At 43.6% G+C, this 25,502-nt stretch overlaps 3 protein-coding genes across 4 annotated transcripts; 2 read left to right on the top strand and 1 right to left on the bottom strand.

The window, feature by feature from the left end:
* Window positions 1-4,383: 4,383 nt before the first annotated feature.
* LOC133897614 (pirin-like protein At1g50590) lies at window positions 4,384-6,433 on the bottom strand. Its single transcript, XM_062338406.1, has 5 exons — window positions 6,081-6,433; window positions 5,937-5,986; window positions 5,782-5,849; window positions 5,229-5,395; window positions 4,384-5,098 (listed from the first exon to the last, which is right to left on the bottom strand). The coding sequence occupies exons 1-5, from the start codon at window positions 6,167-6,169 to the stop codon at window positions 4,591-4,593; spliced, it is 882 nt and encodes a 293-aa protein (XP_062194390.1). The 5' UTR covers window positions 6,170-6,433; the 3' UTR covers window positions 4,384-4,590.
* Window positions 6,434-16,537: 10,104 nt separating this feature from the next.
* LOC133896789 (elongator complex protein 1) lies at window positions 16,538-23,216 on the top strand. 2 transcript variants are annotated; one of them, XM_062337425.1, is made up of 7 exons: window positions 16,538-16,756; window positions 16,918-17,180; window positions 17,482-17,799; window positions 17,877-20,941; window positions 21,095-21,187; window positions 21,332-21,708; window positions 22,935-23,216. In XM_062337425.1, the coding sequence occupies exons 2-6, from the start codon at window positions 17,019-17,021 to the stop codon at window positions 21,651-21,653; spliced, it is 3,960 nt and encodes a 1,319-aa protein (XP_062193409.1). In that variant the 5' UTR covers window positions 16,538-16,756; window positions 16,918-17,018; the 3' UTR covers window positions 21,654-21,708; window positions 22,935-23,216. The 2 variants fall into 2 exon arrangements, with proteins under 2 accessions (XP_062193409.1, XP_062193410.1); XM_062337426.1 differs by having other exon boundaries at window positions 21,332-21,736.
* Window positions 23,217-23,435: 219 nt separating this feature from the next.
* LOC133896790 (germin-like protein 9-3) lies at window positions 23,436-24,459 on the top strand. Its single transcript, XM_062337427.1, has one exon. It carries the CDS (start codon window positions 23,766-23,768, stop codon window positions 24,384-24,386), a length of 621 nt encoding a protein of 206 aa, XP_062193411.1. The 5' UTR covers window positions 23,436-23,765; the 3' UTR covers window positions 24,387-24,459.
* Window positions 24,460-25,502: the final 1,043 nt, after the last annotated feature.

Raw genomic sequence — 25,502 nt, 5'->3', positions numbered from 1 at the left:
ATACATGTATGAACTGTTGTTGGCCTCAAGATTAATTTCCAAAAAAAGTGATGTGATAATGTTAGAGGGTGATCACTCTTTAGCTGAAAGATATGCTGGTATTTTTCACTGCCAAATTGGTTCCTTTCCTATCAAGTACTTGGGGGGTTCCTGTTAGCCCGAGTGGACTCTATCTTATAGACTAGGTGAAAATGGAGGAAAAAGTCCTCAAAAGCTTGATGTTTGGCAAGGGGGTTTAATGTCTATGGGTGGTAGACTCATCCTCATTAATGCTAGCCTTTCAAATATCCCTATTTACCAAATGTTAATGTATCAAATGCTAAAATTATCATTAAAAAGATTGATATTGCCAGTAAGAAGTTCTTTTGGCAAGGTGGTGGAACTAAAAAAAAGTATCATCTAATCCATTGGGACAAAAATTGTTTGCCTATGAAAAAAGAGTGTCTTGGTGTTAAAATCCTTTCTAAACTTAACAGCTCCATTCTTTGTAAATGGTTGTGAAGACTTGAAAAAGGGGAAGGAATGTGACAATCTATTGTCAGAAAATAGTATCTTCAAAATTCTTTTATTGCTAAGGTTAAACACAAGTTTAGTGACTCTCCCTGTTAGGTAGACCTAATCAAAGTTAAGCCTTTTATCTCCAAGGAAGGAAGATCCTTGTGGGTAATAGCAATAATACAAGATTTGAGAAGATGTTTGTATGTCCACAAACTCTCTTACTAAAATATTTCAGGTTCTTTACTCTATCTGTAATAAAAAAAAATTACTATCTTTGAATGCCATAATATGCAATGGTGCCTTCAATTTAGAAGATGGTTAACTCTGGATCTTCAATCCCTGTTGGATTTGATCCTTAGTTGGTTAACAAATGTTAATCTTGGATGTTTTGATCATGTTGTTTCTTTGTCCTAGGACACGAAAGGTTCTTTTAGTGTCAAGTCTACATATGACTGGTTAACTAGGGATGCCCCCACACCAACCTTTTAAGAATATTTGGAAAGCTAAAATCTCTCTGAAAATTTAGCTATTCTTATGGCTTATGGAACATGATGCCTTGTTAACCAAAGATTGATGACTACTTTCCCAATGGGAAATATTTTGTTACCATTGGCGTCGCTGTTGTTTGTTGGTCTATTTGGAAGGCTCACAATAGGGCATGTTTTGACAATAAGCTCCTACGTGATACCACTAACATTGTTTTTCATTCTTGTTCCTTCTTGACTACTTGGGCAAAGCTTCTTAAAGAGATGAGTGAGGACTTTATCATGTGTGGTGTTCTAGGTTTACTGGAAATAGTGAACCTGTTGTTGTCTGCTTGGCATCAAGCTCATCCTCCTTCGTCCACCAACAAGCTGATAAGGCTTCCTGATGACGCCCAACCTCCCCCTCCCCCTCCACTAACCAGTTGATGTGTCTCCGTGGTGTATCTCCAATTGAGGATGAGCATCTATCTGATGAGGAAGACGAAGATTGATCATGCCCTCTGATGTTCCTTCCTCCAATCTCTTTGTTGATGATCCAGATGCTATATGGCTTGAGGATGGCTCTCCCTGTTTCAGAACATTGTTGTTTTTCTACTTTATTTCAGCCTTTCTACTATGTCTTTAGCATATTTCGAGTAGTTATGACTGTCATCTTGGTTACACTCACTCTGGTTATGTCGGTGTTCCTTTTGCTTGTTAGATTTCCTCTCCTATCTGTTTCGTAATGACTGAAATGAACTATTCCATTATCAAGTAATGAAAATAGGGTTTTCCCGTTATCGAAAAAAATTAACAACATAGTGGCCAACTACCAAGATAAACTAAGCATATGACACCGCAACACCTGACCATATACCTGGTTGCATTACGCCTAACATAGTTAGCCTCGCCACCAAACAGCCCAAGGACAGACTCAAGATGGCCAAACCAAAAACACGAGGAAGAACAATTCCCGAACGACGCCTTCAATGAGGTAATGATGTCAAGGACGCCGCCGTCGCCATCCAAAACAAGCACTTCCACAGAATGGATCGATCGTATTTGTTCATGCTTCTGAGGCGGAACAACATGCAGTGAACTATGAGAAAGTTCCAATTTCCTTTGCCCTGATTTTCATGATAATGAATGTTCCGCTTGAACGATTGGTGTCCCCTTTGTCTATGCTCGCTTGATGTCCTGCCTTCTCACAACGATCTCAGTGGGCACAGGCACATCCACGGGTCCATGACATCGGGTTGCTGTCGCTGGGCACTGGCTGCCTCGCCTTGTCACGTAGTGCATCGCAGTGGAGGCATTTTGTCCAGGCACCTGGCGTGGGGTTATGATTTTTTCTGAAGCAGAGATCAATAAGAGCATTCCATTGTTTACCACTCGCAATGGTGGTTTCTCCCACCAGCCCTCGGTATAAGTTGCAAATGCCACGTAGACTTAGTGGATGTCATGTGTCGAGAATCCAGATCCTCTGACTTCACCCCGGTGAAGTCAGAAGGGAACATTAATTTGTGAGACGATAAACAATATTCTGCAGGGGGTACTGTAGCAATGCAACTGACCACAAGACAATGTAGCAAATATACTATTCAGATAAATATTATAGCATCAAATCCTATCCGTCCATCTGTGATCCAACGGCTCACAGTGGAGTGAAGTTAGAGGATCTGGATTAGTGTACCGAAGGCTACGTGAGTACGTGACAGCTCGCTGCGAGAGGACATCTTGGTCGCTGCAGTCGGCGTTGGTCGGAGCAATTATTCAGGCAACGAGAAAAGTGAGCCCGATTTGCCCATGCGGTTTGGGACGCCGAATACGGCCTGTCTACCTGGGTCGCCATCGTGAGAGCGAAACGGCGAGCAAGTTACGCTACGATTAGTAAGAATGTGCTATCTCTGGCTCCGTGCACGAGCAGCTGCTTGAGGCGTCCGTTGGTCCGTCGGTCGGTCCGCCGTGTCCCTGCGATGAAGCACAGCCTCGCAGGCGTGTTCTAGCGGTGGTGGAAGTAGCAAGCCTTCCTCGCATGGACAAATTCCACTGACCCTGCGCACGCATGAGCTGTCAAGATCGTTCATTTGTGTTGAGATTCGTGCTATAGAGGTAGATAAAAAAATTATATGGTAGATAAGAGAAGCAACGGATGAATGATATCAAATGGGATGGATAGGCGGACGAGATAATCCGTGTGTCCACACCCTGAAGTTGCCTTTCCCAGCCTTCCCCTTCCATCGAGAGTCAATTAGGATGAATCACAGCTAGCCCATTTGCTAGCAAGTTCTAAACTTAAAAAAAGTTAGAATTTTTATATTTTTATATTTTATTTTTCCATATTTGCAAGAATACATGGTCATTTTAAAAAGGTGTCACTCATCCAACGAGCGACATACCTTGTGAGGCCCACGCATAACAGTCAAAATTAATACACTGACCGACATGGCCTCCACATCAATGTGTCGCGTAACCAACGGGCACACCTTTGTTGTCGTCCAACGGGCGTGATGACTCTGCTAGGCCCACTGAAAAAGGTGTCATCCGTTCAACGAGCAACATATTTTCACACACATACTTTTTTTAGTCAAAAGCATGCATGCATACGTGTTTTTCAATACACACACATCAATGCCTGTTGTTGCTTTTGGACATGCAACGGGCGTGCTGTAGGTGTTGGATTAAAAAGTATTTGTGAAAAGACGTCGTCTGTTGAACAGGTGACACTTTTTTCAGTGGGGCTAGCAGAGTCTTGTTGCCCTTCCAACGGATGGCAGAAAAGGTGCCGCTCGTTGGTTGGGTGACACGTTGATGTGGACACCACGTCGGTTAGCATATTTAATTTCTAACCCATTGCGACGTAGGCCCCATAAAGTGCCATCTGTTGGATTGGCAATACTTTACTGTCGCCTTACCAACAGGCGACGATAGTTTAGATGTACAATATTTTAAAATAGCTATGTATTTTATAAATATTGAAAGATAAAAATATAAAAAAAAACTCTCATCTGAGCACAATAACAGCCCAGATAGGCTAATGAAATTTCCGGAAATAGATTTTGATGTGCTTGAAGAGTGAACACTGTATTGGGCCCTTAACAAAAATGCCCTCCTCTTTGAAGGCCGAAGAAGACGGACCACACGAAAGCCTATGTAAAATTTTAAATCCATCTAGAGTGAAAGCTTTGATTTCTTTTCTTCGAGCCCAATAGGGAAAAGTTTCGGCCAATATCAGCAAATGCCAGATTTCAGAAGGGGAGATATATCGATTTATTTTGTTGAACTAGTTGAATTACTTTTATCTCCTAGCTCTGATCTGTAGTATTTTCCTACCACTTCCCGTTGAATGATGCACGAGCTAGGAGCCTTTTTTAGATAATGGTACTAATAAAAACTTTTTTCCTCTAAACAAACCAAAAAATGCTTTCAAGGCTTATGAATATTTTATCATTTAGAAATTAAGAAAAAAAAGTTTATGCCAAATATTTACACAAAGCAATCAGCAGATCACCGATCGTCTGGAGGAAGAACAAAAATAATGAAACGAACTCGTACAAGTAACAAAGTGCAAATAAACAGTTCTTTCTTTTCTTCTTTCACTGCGTATTCCGCCGTTCCTACTTTCAACCTACTCTACGCCGAGCGCAACCAGAGCCTGCGATTTCCAATGCTTGGCCTTCTCGAAGCCATTGACGTATTCCTCGAAGTCGTTTACGGTCATGTCGATCTCCTCCTCGGTGTTCATGACGAACGGGCCCAGCTGCGCCACCGGCTCGCCGATGGGCTCGCCCCCGATGAGCAGAAACCGGAGCGGCTTGTCCGACTTGTTCCACACCTCCACGCCGTCGCCCTGGCCGAGGAGCAGCAGGTGGTGCGGCCCGACCGGCGCGGACTTCTCGGCCCCGAACACGCCCTCGCCCTCCAGCACGTACGCGAACGCGTTCCACGCCGCGCACACCGGCTGCCGCACCACGGCGTGCGGGCGCACCGTGAAGTCCAGGTACATGGTCGGCGTCCGCGTGCACACCGGCGACCGGATGCCCATCGAGTGGCCGGCAATCACGCGCACGGTCACGCCGTCGGCCGTCGTGCACGCGATGTCCTTGCTCTGTACCTCCTGGTACCCGGGCTCGACCCTGCACGCACGCACGCACGTCGTATTCCAGTGTCAGACACGTGTTAATCAAGCTCCCAACTCGCATTAGTTGACACTTGACTAGCTGCTGCGTCGTGTCGTGAGAAAGAAAAAGAAGCAAGAATGCTCACATTTTGTTGCCGGAGGAGAGGTTGACCCAGAGCTGCAGGCCCTTGGACGTGCCGGGGCCGGCCGGCATCTCCGAGTGCACGATGCCGCGGCCGGCCGTCATCCACTGCACATCGCCGGCCTTGATCGTTCCGCGGTGGCCCTCGAAGTCCTCGTGCGTCACGCCCCCCTGAAACAGCGTTCCATGCCCAAGAGAAAGTCAGAACTACTACTCTCTGATCCTGATCCTTTTTGCACGATTTCATTACTTTCTTGTCAGGACAACTACTATCTGACCTGATCCTTTTTACACTAGTTGATTATCAGGGGAATGCTATTATAATGTTTGCATGATGATTTATGCCTGTTTGGTTGTCAAATTGAGACGCGGCTGTCTTTCCTCTTCGCAGTTCAATGGGGAATCAAGAAAGGAATGCTCAAGGGTGCTAGCTGCAGAGGATGCCAGGAATTCTGGTGGCTGCTCAATCAGGTCTGCTCTGACGAACGAGCAATTTTTTTTTTTTTGAGAGAAATGACGGCATGAGAACGAACGAACAACACTGGAATTATGCGCACCTCAAGCATGTAGGTGACGGTCTCGAAGCCCCTGTGTGGGTGGTCGGGGAACCCAGCCGGAGCAGAAACTGCGCGGAATTTGGACAAGGCACCGATTAACTCGACCGAAATGGGACATGAGAAGCAAGTTTAGAAAGGACCAAATAGAAGCTCACCGGAGAACTCGTCCAGGACAAGGAACGGATCGAAGTACCTCAGCTCAAACCTGCACACAAGCCAATCAGAAAATGTTGTTCCCTGCAGCTTCTCCAATCTCCATGACAGGTAGGTAAGAGCTATCATCTGACGACGCGACTCACCTCCCGATGCTGCGGCGGACGACAGCGCCGACGCCCTCGTGCTGCGGCCGGGCCAGGAACTTGCGCGCCACCTGCCGGGGCTTCTCCATTGACACGCCACACCAATCCCCAGCTGCTCCAACCTCCTCGGCTTCTCCAACCGCCAGCTGCCGAGCTTGTGTTCTTGTGCGCAAGTACGACGACGATGTCTTCGCCTTCACCTTCGCCTTGGCGGCCTGGCTCTTATATAGATTCCGCTACGCCTCGGGGTCAAAAGCGACAAGCTCGCTCCCTCGGTGCGGCGACTAGGATCGCCCTCGGCCCTGCTCGTTTTCTCGGCCGCTCTGCTCTGCGCAACAATATAGACAACGCCGTGGGCGCATCTCTCCAAGTCCTCCTTTCGGACGGCTCGCTGCCGCCGGTCACGCTGACGCCATGCGCACGCATGCTCGTTTTTCCCCCGTCGCGACGCTGTGGCTGCGTACGTCTGCCTTGGGCGAGCGTCGCGTCAGCGTGCGGTGGTGAACCGGTGATCGGCGGTCGACCAAGGTTAACTCCTCCGTGTTAAACCGCCACGTTAACGCGCTATGCTACGTGTAAAAAAATGTTAAGTACTTATATAAAAATTCTAATTTCCAATGTAAACTAAGACAATGTGTATTTAAATATGATTAATAATCTTGTTAGTATTAATATAAACAGTAGTGATTAAATAAACATATTGTCTTTCGTCTAAGTATATGTGCTATGATAGTTGGAAAAAATAGTTTTTTTATTAACATCTCATTGTGCATGCCTTTATACTATAGGCAAATGGAAATTGTAGAATATTTCTGGTTCTTTGGATGATCTACTGTAGAATTACAATTACTAGAAGGTAAAAGAAAAAAAAATGTAACTGAGCAATCCTGGGCCGTAGGTTACTGGAGTGGAAACGGGGCAACCGTAACTTGGAGGGGCACTGATCATTGGCTGAGCATTTTGTTCTTCCAAGCAACGGTTCCATGAGCAAGCAGTTCATGGCGCGCTCCGACTATGACCGCCAGAGGAATTTTTCACACGGCTTGACAGGGCCGGCTTGTGATACCACCATGACGCACATATGAGCTCACTCGGCGTTAGAGCTGGATTTGGACCGTGTCATTTCTAAGCCATCCACGACACGAGTTTCGGTGTAATCTAAAGCATGGTACGACATAAAATATTTTAGACCGAGCTAGTATGGCACGATCACGAGAACCATGCCATGCTTAGGAACTTGGTATCGTGGACGTGCCAACATAGCACAATGGCTTAGATCGTGCATGTGTCAGTATGATAGAAAAGTGTACGACATAATTATAATCTGTATTATTTTTTTATTTATGATAGAAAAGTGTACGACACAATCTGTATTATTATTATTATTATTATTATGTATTTTCTAATATCTCTGATATAAAATATGAGGCACTAAGAAAAATCTGTGAACATAAAAGACATAAATATAAAATAATAAAAGATAAATATATAAATATTATCAGATGATATGGAGCATGTGTGAGTACGAGAGACACAAGTGTGAGATGATAAAAAATAAATATGTAAATATTGTTAGTTGATATGAAGTAGGACTGTGACTGAACCAGCATGGTACGATAATGACACAACGTGTTGAGTGTAGTGCTTAGGCCTTCTTAGAGTTAACTCGTGCTGACACGACACGCCACGATGAATCGATTATACCTAATAAGTATAGCATGATGTGATACGAGATACAATAAGACTAGATCTTACCTCTTCTTCCAATTCAAGCTATCTCTCAACTTCGTGGAGCTTTCCCGGACTCGCCAATTACCATGTGCCCTCCACTCGCGTTGACTTGGTGCCGTCCTGATCACATGGAACGGCCGCTAATCGCCGGTCAATTCAAGTTTTTTGTTCTAAATAATCTGCAGGTGAAGTATCCTGCTTGAATTGTTTATGGTCCGTTTCGATCATGTGCGACAAAGCTCTAGTTCTCGGATCAATATAGGATTTTAAATTTATAGACTAAAATAAAATAGTTTAAAAATCTATTTTCGGATCAAAATAAGAATATAGTGTCTAAATCAAAGGTCATCTATCTATTTACAATTTTAAATCTAAAAATTTCTAAGTTAGAGATAACTAAAGCTCTGCAAAATATACTAAAGTTATGATCTTAAAGTGGGGAGCAAAAATAAAAATTAGCGGCATTGATCCCTCTTTTCTGGACACCCAACGGCCTTGCCCATAGATTAGTCTGCCTGCGTCCTTTCGAACCTCTAGTGAATTTTATTCTATGGGCGTAAAAGGTACGCTTAAAAAGGCAAAAAAATGAGATATTTTGATGGATTAAGAAGATGATCACATACATGCCTGGAAGTGATGCCGTCAGGAAGACGGTGACGAATTGACAATTGGCAAATGGCAAGAAGTTTTCTTGAAGGCGAAAATGAAAAGGAATTCGGTGGCTGCGGATCAGTACTGGTACGTGTTCTTATCAGCTTGCCCAGTTGGCACCATCAGCCTGACGTCTCCGTGAGTCACGCCTACGTTTCTCATGCCGGGCACATGAAACAAATATATGGAAAGTAATGGGGTCAGATGTCCATGTCCTTCATTCCCATTTTTCGCATGTCCAGACCGTCAGTATAGGAACCGATTAACAACTTACACCAACATCTTGTTGCTGCTTAAAGAACTAAAACAATATAATCAAGCCCCAATTTATACATTGAGCTCATGAGCAGATAGTTAAAAAAAAAGTTAACTTACCAGATAATCCAATCTAACAAAAGTATAATGAAGTCACAGTTCGGTGGTGTGAGAAAGTATGAAGGGCCAAGTGGCACGGGTGAAACTCCGCCGCCACCGAGAGCCCCTACCACCATTGCCTAGAGCAGCCACTATCGACCGGCGATGGTGGCAGGGGCGACGGCCGTCGCGGTTCTCCCCTCCCCCCCCCCCCCCCGATTCCTTCCTCCACCCCCTCTCATTCCTCCTCCCCCACCACTTAGCGCCAGTCGGAGTGTAGCTCTGACGTGTTCCCGAATGGATTCGTTTTTTGTTGGGAGGCTCTAGGCGTCATCGGCCTACTTCGTGCGGGTCTGGCGTCAACGCGGCATCTGTAGTTGGGGGTTGGCTAGGGCGGCAACGGGCCTCTGCGAGCCCATTCGCCCCCCTGGACACAGTGCCAGTGTTCGCTCGCAAGATCTGGTCGACCGTGTGCAAGACCTTTCAGCACGCGGACAGGGTTCCTGGCTGAAATCTCCCAATTCAGGATCGATCGTGCTTATGGTGCCGCTGATGATGACGTGGGCATCTGCGGCCAGGGTGCGTGGCTCCGTTTAAGACCCTTGGGTGGACGTTGGTGGTGGTGGCTACTATGCTTGCGTGGTGTTGCCGATTTGCTATCGTCCCACCTCGTTCTCGGGTTGTTGGTTCCCACAATCACTCTATGACATGTTAGCTCCTTCCCTTGCCGGATTTCCTCGTCTCTCTGATCCAGCCTGTGAGGAGCCTCATGGAATGGAGTGGCTTTGGGGTGGCACATGTTTGTGGTGACTAGTGCCTTGCGAGGGGGCTAGGTGCCCTGGGCGAAAACTTGGCCCGACATTTGGCTGGGTCGACGACGGTGACGCCGTTGGGCGTCGCTCCCCTCCATGGAGGCATTGTCGAATGTGTTCCCTCCCCCTCGTCGGGGGATTATTTGGGTGAAAACCTTGTCCATGTACAGACGAGCAATGATGACGCTTTGGGCATCATGACCTCCCTGGAGGCGTCGCCTTGGATGATCCCATGCCGCATCCTGGTGTCTGCCAGCTTCATTGTAGCGAGGACCTGCTTTACCGTTGGTGGTGACCACATCAGCCCCTGCAAGGGAAGGTTGTTAGTGAGGTCTCTGTTTTCTATTAGTGCTGCGCCTCGAGTTGGTTTGACATGTGTTGGGTCCTGAAGGCTGTGGTGAAGTCGAAGCTACTGCATCGAGGCGTCCGATGAGCTCGGCAACGATAACACACTGCAGGTCTCTCTCATGTCAATGTGTCTTTGGTTGCCGTGTTGACATCAAGATAGAGGCCAAGGTTTGTGGTTGGTAGTCGAAGCTGCTTGGGCATTTCAGTGTCTTGAGCTTGGGAACGATGACCCAGTGATAGACTCCGCTTGGTTGTTATGGTGTGTAGTTGTGATGGTTTTTCTGTTGTCTGGACGCTTTTGTCGTTGGGTCTTTTGTCAGTTAGCCATAAATCGATCATGAAGTTGTTAAGGGTTTCGGGCTCGATTTCCCTCATAAATTGGGTCAACTCTCTTATTCTTTAATAAATCTGCATCACTGGTGCTGTCCTTTTGAAAAAGATAATCCAATCTACATTGTATCTTTTTTTAAGTACAAGTCAGATGCTCACACACCACACTCACGCCTACACACTTACATGGATGCATCCTAGCATATCTAAAGTAGATCGGATCCTGAAAGTGCATCTAGGCCCTTTATGTGTGTTTTGGATAATTGATAACAAACGATTAAGGGACTAATGAGTTTATCGAAGTTACGAAAAGGTATTAGTCCCATTGGAGAAGTTAAATGACGTTGACGTCTCTCAAAATGAAAAGAGAAGCGGCATGCGACTATTCAATAGTTCCAAATTTAATTTATTTTTGAATTTAAGTATAGGTATGTCATACTATCAAGAGGGATGCGTATAAACTAACTTGAAGATATTCGAATACTCAAAGTATCCATTTAGACTAAAGGTGAGAGACATAAAACACCTCACGAACATCGAGAATCTCTAGTATGTTTTTTGTACCCGAAAGTTATGGATTGGTCCGGAAGTTTCGGATAGCCGAAACCTCCGAGCTCTCTTTGATATAGGGTTCTCGGGTGGAGTTTTTTTTTTCTAGATCCGGAAGTTCCGGGTGCAATCCGGAATGTCTGGGTTGTCGTAACCTCTGGATGAGGCTCCAAGCGAGGGTGCTCGATCTGGGTATGTCTAAACCACCCCGGAAGTTCCGGATGGGTCCAGAACCTCCGGATTCTAGTGGTGTTCACCGAAACCTCTAGATGGGGTTCTAGGCAGGGGTCCTTGGGTTGTTCTAAGTCTTGAACTCGAAAGGTCCGTGTTCAACCTAGAAGTTCTGGGTGTCCGGATGTTCCGAATTTATTTCGGCTCAGGGTCCTCTGTGGTGATTTGTTGCTTCAGCCCGAAAGTTTTGGGTTAATGCAGAAGTTACGGGTCAAGCTAGAATACACAGTAAAAACTAGTTTTTAAGGGTTGGGTATAAATACTCTCTCACCCCTTCACTCAAAAAGTGCTGCAACCTAACCTGAGATAAACACATTTAAGGCATCTCTAGAGCACTCCTCACTCCTTTGGCTTCAATTCTTGTTAGGTTTTGAGAGTTGGGTGAGGGATTTGAGATTGAGTGATAGTGAACAACACTTCCATCTTTGAACACTTGAAGACTTCGTCAAGCCGCATCGACATCGCATTTGTTACCCTTAGAGGTTCATCCTTCTAGACGGTTTAGCGTCACCCGCTGAGCACCCAAGCTTGTGGAGTATCATGAGAAGTTTGTGAAGGCACCTCCTCGTCTCCACAAGGAAATAAGACATTTGAGTAAGTCCGAGCTCGATCTTCGTGGTCTTTCGGTGAGAAAAAGGGATGAAAGAGATATGACTCTCTTATGAGTTTCTCCCACGGAGACGTAGGATCCTTGATTCGAACTTCGGGAAACAAATCACTTATCTGCTTGCTTACTTTCTTGTGTTCTTATGTTTCTTCATGTTCTAGTTGACTTTTGGGCAATTCGTCCCAATCTGCATGGTTATATGTTTGTGACTGTAGGTGTCTTAAGGAAAAAAAACTTACTACATTTGTTGTGACCTATGATAACGTATAGATTCAACTAGAAGTGACTAGGCGTTTCTAGTTTTCGAATTCGTACTCTGTATCCGGAAGGTCTAGATTGAGCTTGGAACTTCTGGTGCCTAGGCGTTGCTAGTTTTCGAATTCGTACTCTGTATCCAGAAGTTCCAAATTAAATCCGGAGGTTCCAGATTCTGTTTAATCCACTGTAAAATTTTATTTTTTTTGGAACACCTATTCACCCCCTCCCTCTAGATGACATCATGATCTTTTAGATCCGTAACCTCACTTAGCATTTAATCCCAACAAAATATGAGTACACGTGCCCCATGCTACTCGAGTCAGAGCGTAAGCTAGTGATATTTTCGGCTACTGGACTTTAGCTGTGCAGAGTCTCAACGTGGACAGTCAAGTTCAACCATTAAAACCTTAACCAACTGAATCATGCTCAGTTTACATGTACATTGTATGAAGGCGTACTTAGGTGAGCCTAGTTCAGAACTTGAAGTAGCATAAGCTGAGCTTAGACATATATTTTTTAATTTTTAGTCATAGTTTTCCAAAGTGAACCCAGTAGGAAGATTAATTACCACTAGCGAAGTATTCAGTGTTGCAATGAAAATATAAATATTAGACGTGGTAACATCAATCACAAAATAAAGATATGAAGATATAGATATGCCATGGGAGCGCTGCCAAATATATACATCGGAAGCAATGTCTAGCTTGATTTCATATGGGATAAAAAAAAAGAGAAGAAGATTATCCACTAATTTTTCTTCTGTTTTTTCATTATTTTTATTTAAAAAACATGTCTCATATTTGTAGTTGGTAATAAGGCAGGGATGCTGGATGACGAGGGTGTATGGCAAAATTGAGTAAATCTATTATATTAATATTTGAGGGAAAAAATGAGCCACCATATTCACTCTCAAAGTCATAAAATTACCATGTTAATTTGAAAAAAAAAAGAAAGAGAAAAAACCAATTCACTTGAGTGAGACAGAGTAGAGTGGAATGTCGTGTGTAGGGGTGAAATCCGTAGAAATAATATAGATCACTCATTGTTACGAACATCTAACGATCTAGATTAAAAAAAATTCATATCAAATACGATTAATAAATAGTTAATTTTGGAATTAAAAGATATAGAAAATTAGCCGTTTGATTTTCATACGGTTTAGGAAGCAAAATATCTAGATAAAGAGTCTGGATAAAATAAAATATATAATAATTGAAATTAGTATTAGAATATAAAAAATAAAGATCCATATCAAATATAGTCTTAGAAAAAAAATTAAATTATTATAAAAATTAAATAACTAAATAAAGAGTCCATATAAAATACAATGAATCAGTAGCTTAAATTCATAATTAAAAAAATTAAAATTTTTACTAAAATAATAGTTTAAGAAGTACCGTGTAGCTTAAGATCATCGCATCAGATAAGTATTAGGTAAGACATAATACGGAGGTAAGACAAATCTATTTTGATTTGTTTTATGCCTATACCTGACGTATAATTATGATAATTAATCAAAATATATATGAATCGAAATAATACATGTATATAATTCAGGTACAAGTTTGAAACATAAATAATTTTCTCTTCTACTAACATAAATTTTATCTCTTCTTCTATTTTTTTGTGTTTTGTAACTAAATGATACTAACCTCATAAAAAAAGCTAAAGATATTGATTTTTTAATTAAAAATTATCGTGAGAAAATATTGCAGCAATACTTGTCACGTTATTAGCGTAGGTCACATTTCTAGTTATTTAAATTTTAGGAATTTCTATTAGATGATAAGTAGTGTTGGAGAAAAAGTAACATGGAAACTAACTCCTATTTTATATAAGAGGGAGTTGTGGTAAACTCATCGGTCGTGATCAGGAAGACTAATTACTACCATCGGCTTTGGAGCAGACACGCACCATGTCAAGTTGCCTCAGGGTTAACCGTTGAAGCTAGAATGACGGTGTTATGGGGTCCCTGTTATTGTTAGGCTTGACTAATTTGTGACAATCATCTATCTGCACGTGACGAGCAATTAATGTGCCGATCCATTCTTAGTTACACTTCAAATCCGGCTCGTCGTGACATGATCTTTGGTCATGCTCTAGAAGCGCTGGTCCTGGTATTGCAGTACAGGAACTGTCTCTTCTAGAAGCCTTCAGGTTCGGAGCACAGTAATTTGTTTGTGTTGACGTGAAAAAGATACCGTATCAAACACCGAGTATCGCGTGTGTAATATCTGATGAATAACACTCAAGATACCTCAGTTGTGGTACTGCGTCGTCGGATCTTTATGGTTATCCACGCTCAGGGGACCCTGTCGGAACACAAATGACCAACGACTTGTCCTTGTTCGTTGGAATCAAGAACAGACAACAATATGAATCGGAAAAAAGAACGAAACTATAACAGCTAGGTAAAAAAAGAAACATAAAAGTAGATTGATTTGATCGATTGATTCTTTTTTAATCGGTCATATCTTTCTCATATTTAAAAGGTGACAGATCTTAACCGTAAGAAAAGGTGACAGATCTTAACCGTAAGAGATCAGGACTCATAATTCAAACCGAGCAATACTTACAGATATGATTCGACTATACCGTTTAATCTCCAAACTTCCTATAACTAACGTAACTTCTTAATCTACCATGTAAACTCTCACATATCTACCCGAGTATTCTTTATTACAGCTTAACCTTCTTAAATTCGACTATATGGTTGATGTATCCATGTATTTAAATCCAATCAGCTCTACCACCTGTCGGAAGAGCAACTCTGAAACAAATTATAGTCACTGATCACCTTACTGGTCATAACCACTGATCGTCGTCACTGATCATGGTTATAAAGTACGTTCGCTAGGCAAAGTTACTATTCACTAATCCGAGTTACTTGTTATCATGTTTGGAGTACTATTCATCAATAGATATACATAATTATTGACCGCCCATTAAACCAATCACTACTACAATAAGCACCGAATACTAAATCTTATCATCCACAGTTCCGTTCAAAGATGTCATTGGAAAGGAAAGATTCTGACGTTCTGCAGTGCAGTGAAGCATCCGGAACTTTTCTTTTTCAGGGTCTGTCATCGATGCAGTGGCTCTTTTAGCATGACCCTGTTGGCACATTTTGTTGCCACCATGCAGTAGTATTAGATAAACAATTTTCACTTCTCGGCTAAATGATCGGGTAGCAGCCAAATGATCCTCAGTGAACAACTCTTCTAAGTCTCAGATCAATCTTGTACCTCAACTCTTGAGAAAAGGAAGGAACTCCTTTGGATCTTTTTGGGAGTTTAAAGCAATAATAGCAGCAAGATTCAGATCATACAACCCCAAAGCAGCACTGAAAACAGCTTCAGGGTCTGTGAACCAAAGCAAGTGTTTCAGAGACTCTTCTGCAGATGGGTAGAGCCTTCGCCTGGCATCATCAAGCCCAAGAAGTTCCAGTTCTCGAATGGACTTCATTCTATTCAGCGCTTCCTCTGATAATGGAGGTTCGCTACGGGCCAAAGTGGTCAATATGCAAAGTTCTCTTGATGAGCTTTCTTCTATTTGTTCCTCAAGAGCTTTCCGAATTGCCATCAGTACAGAAGTCACTTTGTTGCCAAGGTGAGCTTTCTGCTATTCTGTATCAGGTATTGAGGTTGGACACTGATCAGGAAAAGATATATAAGCTGTGTACAATTTGCTGCTGATATTGTCATTCTTAATTTAGCAAACAAATTCAGTTATGTGGCTAAGTTTATAAACATGTTTAAGAAAGTCTGCAGTTGACTTGATAAAAACATTCCAACCACAATCACAAAGTCTGCTGCAGAAAAGTTTCCATTCCACTGTCGTCTCTTTACTTTGATCTGCTTAGGTCCTCAGTCTTGTTTACACCAGTTTCAATTGTTATATCTAGAGTGGGAAACTATTATTGTTTAATTTCCGGCACACCATATTTCCCAAAGAAAACATCATTAGATACAATCAGTTTAACTTGAAAGTGTATTGCTGATTTTTTATTTATGACGTTGGCATTTATTCTCCCATACAAGCTAAGGTTTATATATTTTCAGGTGCATGAAGGCATGACACGGGCCACATGCTACCAATGAATTTGTTCATTGTGTCCATTATTCTTCTATTATATATTTATTTACCAGGTAAATACTCGTGTGTTGCAATAAAAATATAAATATTAGACGCAGTAACTTTAAATATAAACATAAGGTATATAGATATAGATATGTCATGGGAGCGCCATAGAATGAATACGTCAGGAGAGATATCGTAGTTTAATTTTAGATAAGATCTGAAAAAGAGGAGATTATCCGCTAATTTGTCCTCCTAATTATTTATTTATTTTGATTAGTAAAACATATTTTATATCTATAGCTGTTAACGAGGCGGGGAGAATGGAGGAGTGTGGATGATAAAAATGAATAATTTTTTTGAATTTAGATATTTTTATTAGATGAGAGGGTAATATGGGGAAGTAACGCGAATCAATTTGTGTTTTATATGATAGAGATTTTTATGTATTTTGTTTTGGGCTCCTGGTCCCACTCACGAAATCGGGCCGGGAACGGGATCGGCCCAAAATTTGGCCCGGACCTGCATCTTCCCTGTTTTGTTTTGTTCGCCCGCTCCGGCGCCGCCAAACCGCCGCCAGCCTCTTCCACTCAACGACGGCAACCAGCCGCAACCCCAAAGCGCTCCCCCTTCCGCACGCGTCGCGCCCATCCACCGGCCGGCGCTCTCGGTCTCGGTTTCTGCCTTCTGCCTTCTGCCTTCCGCACGCGTCGCCCATCGCAACGGTACGTCAGCGCTCCCCTTCTCCCTCGCCGTCGCTTCGCTCGGGGTGGTAGGTATGCCACCCGGGGGGGGGGGGGGAGGGAGATTTTTCGGTGAACGGAGACCCTTTGCCTTTCGGCTGTATTTGCTAGCTAGTTTTTACCCTGTTCCGTATCTTTTCTAGTTCTTTGGGGGTGTTGTTGTTGCTCCGCTGGCCACCTCTAGCGGCCGCCAGGGCTCGCCGGGGTGGTAGATCCTCCCCTATCTACACACGACAACGGCAAGATGAAGAATCTGCGCCTTGTGACGAGGTCCTCGCAGCAGCTCCAGCTCGACGGCGAGACCCTCGTCACCTCCGCCATCGACGCCGAGCGCCGCCGCGCCTTCTTCGCCTCCTCTGCGAACTTCCTCTACACCGTCCACCTCCCCACCTCATCCCAGGGCCAGGTCTCCAATTTCATCTCATCCGATTCCATTTGATTGCAGTAGCGATATCATATACTGTGAGTTACTCGTCATAACTATTGTTTTTCTTTCTTTTTTAGAAAAAAAATCTAGAAAGCAAGAAAACAGACACTTCCTCATCTTCGATTTCTTACCATGCTACTACACTCCGCTTTTATATATGGATGTCCAATGCTTTTTTTTCTCAGTCGAGAAAAAATGTCGATGTGATGACTACCAGCTTTGCTAGTATTTCGTGTTGTGTTGATTGCCCTGCTTTTGTCTCTCTTTCTCTCTCCCGCAGCAACCACTGCAATGGAGCAAATTTACTACTCTGGACTCCGACGTGGAGGAGGTAGTTCTTGAACCTGGTGATTGCATAGTTGCCATGGATTATCTCATGGAGAGGGAGTCTCTGCTCCTTGGTTCGTCAGCTGGCTGTCTGCTCTTGTATAACGTGGAGGAGAAAACAACCCAAGTTGTAGGAAGACTGGAGGGTGGTGTCAGCACCATTGCCTCTAGCCCCGATGGGGTCCTTCTCTCTGTAACATCCGGATTCGGGCAACTGCTTGTCATTACACTTGATTGGGAAGTGCTATTTGAGACTTCCCTCGACCCTCAGGTATGTTTTCTGTATCAAATCTTACTAAAGGCATGGTTTTTGCGTTCGCCATTTTAAACACCACGCATTCTTCTCAGAATGCTACTGCAGGCGAGATAGACAGTTCTGGTGGTCATATCCAAAGTGCTATTTCTTGGCGGGGGGATGGGAAGTATTTTGCTACTCTTGGGGGCTCTTCTAACCCCACAAAGCTTACTATTTGGGAACGGGAATCGGGAAAGGTGCATTCTTCTTCAGATATGAAGACTTTTATGGGAGCATCGCTAGATTGGATGCCGAGTGGAGCCAAGGTGGCCACAGCCCATGACCGGAGGACAAAGGGAAAGTGCCCTCTCATTGTATTCTACGAGAAGAATGGCTTAGAGAGGAGCTATTTTCCTATTGATGAGCCAGCAGAGGCTGCCATTCAAGCTTTAAAATGGAACTGCAATTCTGAGCTCCTAGCTGCTCTAATTTCTTCTTGCCAGCATGATGTTATTAAAATATGGTCCTGCAGCAACAATCACTGGTACTTGAAACATGAACTGCAATACACAAAGAAAGAGGGGGTGAAGTTCTCTTGGGATCCAACAAAACCACTGCATCTGATTTGCTGGACACTGGGTGGCCAAGTTATTATGCACAGGTTTGCATGGACTACCGCTGTCAGTGAGACTTCAGTTGCACTAGTTATCGATGGTTCCCATGTCCGTGTTACTCCTCTTAATTTGGGCCTCATGCCACCTCCCATGTCTCTGTTCCACCTTGCATTTCCTTGTGCAGTCAATGAGGTTTCTTTTATTTCCAATTACTCGAAGAACCATTTGGCTGCTTATCTTTCAAATGGCAGGTTGTGTGTTGTAGAACTTCCAGCAGCAGATACTTGGGAAGAATTTGAAGGCAATGAGATAAGTGTTGACCCCTGCCGTTCTGACTTCACTTTGAATAACTGTATGCACCTCACTTGGATAGATACACGTACCTTGATTAGTATCAGTTGCTATAGCGAACACTGCTGTTCATCACTGATAGACAAGCCTGATTCACAGTTCTTTGTCAATGAGATTGAACTTGTATGTTCTGAGGATTCTTTGCCAGGTTCAGTGAGTTCATCTGGCTGGCAAGCTAGAGTATCAAAGAAAGTGACTTTGAATGGTTCAGTTGTTGGAGTCTCTCTAAACCCAGCAAAAAAAGGTTCAGCCTTCATTCAGTTAAGCGGAGGAAGGGTTGTTGAATACTGCTCAAGTTTAAACTTGTTGAAAATGTGTGCACCAGCACAAGTTAGTGATGTTGGTTCTGACTATGGTTTTCCAACATCATGCCCTTGGATGACTACTGTTCTATGTCATGAAAATGGTATGGTTAGACCCGCCCTTTTTGGACTTGATGACAGTGGCAAGCTTTATAAGGGAAAAAGGTTATTGAGTAACAATTGCAGCAGCTTCACATTCTACTCCAGTACTTATGGAGCTACTGAGCGGGTTATGACCCACTTGCTTGTGACTACTAAGCAAGATCTTCTATTCATTGTGGATGTCAATGATATCTTACTTAAAAACACTGAAGTGGCAATTGACAGCCATGTCAGTAGTCATCCTCGAGGAAACCAAAGCAAGGAGCACATCACTGTGTGGGAAAAGGGTGCAAAGTTGGTTGGTGTTCTCCATGGTGATGAAGCAGCTGTCCTAATGCAAACAGTCCGTGGTAACTTAGAGTGTACCTACCCTAGAAAGCTGGTCCTTGTTTCTATTGTTCAGGCTCTGGTTCAGAGGCGTTTCAGAGATGCAATGGACATGGTAAGGCGACATCGGATAGATTTCAATATTATGGCTGACTATTGTGGCTGGAATGTTTTTATCAAGTCAGCTGCAGACTTTGTTAAACAAGTTAATAACCTTAGCCACATAACTGAATTTGTTTGCTCAATTAAGAATGACAATATCAGCAGCAAATTGTACACAACCTATATATCTTTTCCTGATCAGTGTGCAACCTCAATAGCTGATACAGAAAGCTCACTTGGGTTCTCCTTGGGTAACAAAGTGACTTCTATACTGATGGCAATTCGGAAAGCTCTTGAGGAACAAATAGAAGAAAGCTCGCCAAGAGAACTTTGCATATTGACCACTTTGGCACGTAGCGAACCTCCATTATTGGAGGAAGCACTGAATAGAATAAAGTCCGTTCGAGAACTGGAACTTCTTGGGCTTGATGATGCCAGGCGAAAGCTTTACCCATCTGCAGAAGAGTCTCTGAAGCACTTGCTTTGGTTAACAGACCCTGAAGCTGTTTTCAATGCTGCTTTGGGGTTGTATGATCTGAATCTTGCTGCTATTGTTGCTTTAAACTCCCAAAAAGATCCAAAGGAGTTCCTTCCTTTTCTCAAGAGTCTAGAATGCCTTCCTCCTGCTATTATGAGGTACAAGATTGATTTGAGACTTGGAAGATATGCGAGTGCTCTGAAAAACATTATTTCTGCTGGTAATGAGTATCACGAGGATTGCATGAAACTCCTTAATGATAATCCTCAGCTGTTCCCTCTGGGCCTCCAGTTATTTACTGACCCTGATAAAAGGCGTCAAATTTTTGAGGCATGGGGTGACCATCTTTCTGAAGAGAAATGCTTTGGAGATGCCGCATTGACTTACCAGTGTTGTTCATTGTATCAGAAAGCATTGAAAGCTTACCGTGCCTGTGGGGACTGGAGAGGTGTGTTTACTGTTGTGGCTCTTCTGAAGTTAAAGGAGGAAGAAATTGTTCAACTTGCACACGAGTTATGTGATGAGTTCCAAGAGCTTGGAAAGCCTGGAGATGCTGCTAGAATAGCACTGCAGTACTGTTCAGATGTTGATAAAAGTGTTAGTTGTTATATCACAGCAAGGGAGTGGGAAGAGGCTCTTAGAGTTGCTTATATGCACAGCAGGCATGATCTGGTTGAAACTGTTAGAGATGCAGCTTTAGAATGTGCTACATCGCTGATATCTGAGTATCAGGAAGGATTGTTGAAGGTTGGTAAATATGTAGCACGTTATGTGGCTGTGAGGCAGAGGAGATTGTTACTTGCTGCCAAACTCCAGTCAGAAGAACGGTTTATGGATGTTGAAGACGACAGCATTTCAGAAGTGAGCACTAGCTTCAGCGAAATGAGTGCATATACCACGAGGTAAGACATTACACCATTTCAAGTTGTGGTTCTTATTTCCATTTTTATTCTTTTTCCTTTTTTCACTATGTTCATGAAATCGAATTCAATCAGTGTCAAGTTACCTATGGCTGTTTATTTAGTGGTGTGAAACTCTGAATTCTTTTTGGGCAGGTCAACCAAGGTTTCGGTCATATCCAGCAGCAACGCCAGCAAGTCACGAGGGGCAAGACGGCAAAAGAAAGGTGGCAAGATACGAGCTGGAAGGTTGGCAACCTTGGACATTTTTGTTTTATATCGAATCAAAGATGTTTGGCTTGTTGAAGGAAGATGTTACTTTTTGGTGTAGATGATTGATTTCCTTTTATTAGTTGTTTGGGCTCATCACCTCGTCGTCATGAATTTGTGCAGTCCTGGGGAGGAGATGGCGCTTGTGGAGCATCTCAAGGGAATGATGCTGACAGATAGCGCTCAGAATGAGCTGAAGAGCCTGCTTGTAGTTCTGTTACAGTTGGGAAAAGAAGAAATCGCTCGTCAGGTGCAGCAGGCTGGAGACAGTTTTGAGGTGTCTCAAATGGCAGCAGTGAAGTTGGCTGAGGATACAGTATGTGATGACAAGATCGACGAGAATGCGCACACTCTCGAGCATTACGTAAGGATGCTGAGAGCTCATGAGCCTGCTTACAGCGAGGAAACTGCTTCATGGCGAATCAGAGTGTTATCTCCCCCTTGACTGGCCGGCCAGTATAGTATGTCATGTACTCTCCAGTCCAGTCCAGTCCAGATGGGTGAGTGGGTGATTACCAGCCACTTCAGGTTGAAGTGTTGTTATAGTACGAGTCAGTCCTTGCATTCTCTTGTGTTTCTATTTCAACCGTTAGTTAATCCGTTAATTGTGATTTTCTTAACATAAGAAAGTCCTTTGCTAGGGATAATTTTTCTTACCAGCAGCAAATTCCTCATCTATGTTATAAAAGGTTCCCGTGTTACTGCCTGTTATTTACGTTCCTTCTCCTTTGTTACCAGGATTACCACTTCTCTTGAATTTTCTATTTTGACTTGGTTGTGCAGATGTGCTCCCTAATCACTAGTCAAGTTGTGTTTTTAATGCCAATTGTATCTATCCATTGTGGACATGCCGCATGATTCCCCAATTTGTGATTCTGGGTGGAACTCATTCAGAACAACCTATGTTGCTTTTCTGCTTGCTGCACATCGCCATGTCTATCTAGTTCAGTGCGGCAGGAAAGCAGCAGACTATTTTGTTGCTTTTTCAGCAAAATGCTTGGCTATCACATTCTGTAGTTTCAGTTTGTGTGAACTTGGATTGATTGCTGCAACCATTCCAGTTACTAGGGATTAGGATATAAAAGGCCTTTTGATCATTTTGAAGTGTCAAATGTGTCGGTATTTTCTATTAAGTCGTGATAGTTTCTTGTATCCAGTTGTTGGCATACAGAATCACCTGTATTTTGTTAACTATCTAACACCAGTAGCTTATAGAGTTAATATGGTGCATGTTGTAGATGGATGATTCATGGACATGTCTCTTCATCTTTTTGCATTTACCATGCGTCAGACCTCATTTCTAGTCCCGGAACTTTGATATTGTTTATGTTGTTATCTTATGTGTGGTTGAATGCTCTAAAACTGTCTTAACCATTAGTCATTGTTTTAGGACTGTCCATAGAAGCTGGTATTAATATTCTTAGTTCTCAGTTTGGGGACATAAGATTGTTGATATGAGTTATTTCCTTTGTGTCTGCGTTTATGTCTCAATTGAGGTTGGATTTGGTGCATCATCTGCTTTACAGTGTGCTGTTTTCTGGTCACATTAGAAAGTTTTGGCTCTTACGACAGGTAGAATGTCTGGTCACATTTTGTTTCTGCCTCGTCTGTTTGCTAGCTTAGCTTGTGATGTCTGTGACTCTGTGTAGCAGCTTGCACTGTATACTCGATTTATCTCATTAAACCAGCATGTGAGTGACACAAGTTATGTTGGTTTTGCCCACAGATCAATGGATCCCTGGCACGGAGGGGCATCAAGGACCTGATGGCAAGGGGGCTTATAAGGATGGTCTCAGTTCATTCCAGCCAACAGATCTACAGCAGGGCCACAAACACGAGGGACTTGGTGTTGCTGTTATATTAAGTTTATTTTGAATGCGTTTCAGTGGATGTTACCATTGACTTTGAGAATGTTGAATGTTTTTGAGATTATGGTACTATTTTAAGATCAAATTGGCAGACTAATATTTATCTAAATATGAAGGTATCAGTGTTGTCATATTATTTTTGGTTGATTGTTATTGTGTTGGCCGCCTTTGCCTCCATTGAATGTGTCGTAATTTACTGATGTTTCTGAAGCTTTATCTATCTGCTCTGCTCATTCCAAACAACAGTATAGTAACTGTATTACTGATGATGGAGACTAATATGCAAGTTTTTATCGTGTGTTATCATGAAGCCATGAATTCGCAGTATTGTATTGTTCCAACTGCTGCGCTTACAGTATGTAGCTCCCCCAGCAGTTCGATCATGATTGCCTGTTCGATCAGTGGTGTGGTGTGTCAACACTGCTGGTAGAAGCAGAAGCCCGATGAACCCAATGTGTTGAGCTCGGTCCAGCTGCAGTATATGCAAATTTTCTGATGCCAGGTATATCCAAGGAGCTAGCTGTGTGTGAGTGATGGACTCTATGCTCCAGCAAGTTGTGGGACAAGGGGACAAACTGCATTCTTGGTGTCTCCAATTCCTTGCCAAGAAACCTCATGAAGTCATGATAAATCCCCGCCATCACACAACCAAAGCAACTGCAAGCTAGCTTCAACCAAGACATCTTGCAATGGCATTCAACTACTCCATTGTGTTCCTGGTGCTTGCTCTCTCAGCGCCACTGGCTGTCCTGGGCGGCGACCCAGACATCCTCACCGACTACATCATCCCGGCTAACGCCAACATCACCGGCAACTTCTTCACCTACACCGGCTTCCGCGCCGCCATGAACATGACCATGCCGATGCCGATGCCCAACTTCATGGTGACCAAGGCCACCATGGTGGAGTTCCCGGCGCTCAACGGCCAGGGCGTCTCCTACGCCATGCTCATGTTCCCGCCGGACTCCGTGAACCCCACGCACACCCACCCGCGCTCCGCCGAGCTGCTGCTCGTCCTCGACGGTGCGCTCTCCGTCGGCTTCGTCGACACGGCCAACAAGCTCTACACCCAGGACCTGGCCGCCGGCGACATCTTCGTGTTCCCCAAGGGCATGGTGCACTGGCAGTTCAACCGGGGGACCGAGCCCACCACCGCGCTCTCGGCGTTCGGGAGCGCGGCAGCCGGGGTCGTGTCGGTCCCTGTCACCGTGTTCGGCACCGGCATCGACGACGCCGTCCTCGCCAAGTCGTTCAAGACTGACGTGCCGACGATCCAGAAGCTCAAGGCAGGCCTAGCTCCCAAGGCTTAAGTCACACTAGTGTTCTTGAAAATTTTCACTTTTGGTATTGCTTGTTCAAATAACAGTACTATCAGGGAAACGTCTACTAGTTGATATTAGTAATTGCCCTCTGTATGTGCCTCTCTTTGTACATGCTCTGAATTTCCCTGTAACCGATGAAAACGTTCTTCCTTATTACTCCCTCCGTTTCGCAATATTTGTCCGCATTCATTATTACGTACAAATCAAGAATACTGAAATCGAGTGAAAAATATATAGAGATGACCATGCTACTCCTAATCAATGTAAGAATGAGAGTAAGTAACTCACCAGCGTTGAAGTAAATACATGCATGCACTCAAGAGCATAACAGGAAAATAGATCATAAAGCATCCTTGATTATCGCAATAGACAAATAATTTGAGATAGATACTTCTAAGACCATAGACTAATATTACGAAATGGAGGAAGTACTACAATACTTTGGAATGCAAGAGAGGAGCTACAACTTTACCAACCATATTTGCATAAAAGATGCTACATTTTTATAATGAAAGTAAGAAAGAAGTTATATTTGATAACGTTGCTATTTTGGAAGCCTTAGGAATGATTTGTGTGCTTATAGTCACTTCCATCGCAGCATCCGTTGTGGAAAGTGCAAACAACAAGAGAGGCCGGCAACAGCATTGTCAGTTTGAACAAGTCCCCAACTCAGTTGTCCAGGGAGAAACGAGATGGCAATAAGACGATGCTACTTAATTGGCAGTTGGAAAACTAATTGGATGCTCCGTCAGAAGAAGAGTTACATACATCACCAGGCCATCCGTTCGCGGGTGCCTCGTTTACGGCCTTACGAGAGCGCCGCGGGTCGTGACATGGGAAGCAGAGAGCACGGCAGGTCGGCAGCCAGCCATTGCTGCCAAGCTCGTGCTGCCCGCGGGCGCGGCAAACCATCTCGCCCACTTTAACCGGTCGCGCTCAGCTGGGCTGCACCGACTGGTCTCACACGAGTCTATTCTGCAACTAAGCGGATGTTAGTTTACTGTTATATCATTCTATAGTACAACTTAAATAACGGTGAGTTATAATTTACTAGTTACATCAGTTATAACCGCGCGTCTAGAAATACATAATTGCAATACGAGA

This window comes from Phragmites australis, chromosome 17, assembly GCF_958298935.1.
Source record: "Phragmites australis chromosome 17, lpPhrAust1.1, whole genome shotgun sequence".
Classification (NCBI taxonomy): Eukaryota; Viridiplantae; Streptophyta; class Magnoliopsida; order Poales; family Poaceae; genus Phragmites; species Phragmites australis.
Note: the sequence above shows the minus strand (reverse complement) of the source record. Positions and strands in the feature narration are given on the sequence as shown.

Excerpts from the sequence above, each read along its gene's own strand:
- LOC133897614 (XM_062338406.1), bottom strand. The coding sequence starts at position 6,169 with ATGGAGAAGCCCCGGCAGGTGGCGCGCAAGTTCCTGGCCCGGCCGCAG. Across the intron at positions 5,987-6,080 it reads GTCCGCCGCAGCATCGGGAG|GTTTGAGCTGAGGTACTTCG; the intron begins GTGAGTCGCGTC and ends GCTTGTGTGCAG. Across the intron at positions 5,396-5,781 it reads CCGTCACCTACATGCTTGAG|GGGGGCGTGACGCACGAGGA; the intron begins GTGCGCATAATT and ends ACGCTGTTTCAG.
- LOC133896789 (XM_062337425.1), top strand. The coding sequence starts at position 17,019 with ATGAAGAATCTGCGCCTTGTGACGAGGTCCTCGCAGCAGCTCCAGCTC. Across the intron at positions 17,181-17,481 it reads CCACCTCATCCCAGGGCCAG|CAACCACTGCAATGGAGCAA; the intron begins GTCTCCAATTTC and ends TCTCTCCCGCAG. Across the intron at positions 17,800-17,876 it reads AGACTTCCCTCGACCCTCAG|AATGCTACTGCAGGCGAGAT; the intron begins GTATGTTTTCTG and ends CATTCTTCTCAG.
- LOC133896790 (XM_062337427.1), top strand. The coding sequence starts at position 23,766 with ATGGCATTCAACTACTCCATTGTGTTCCTGGTGCTTGCTCTCTCAGCG.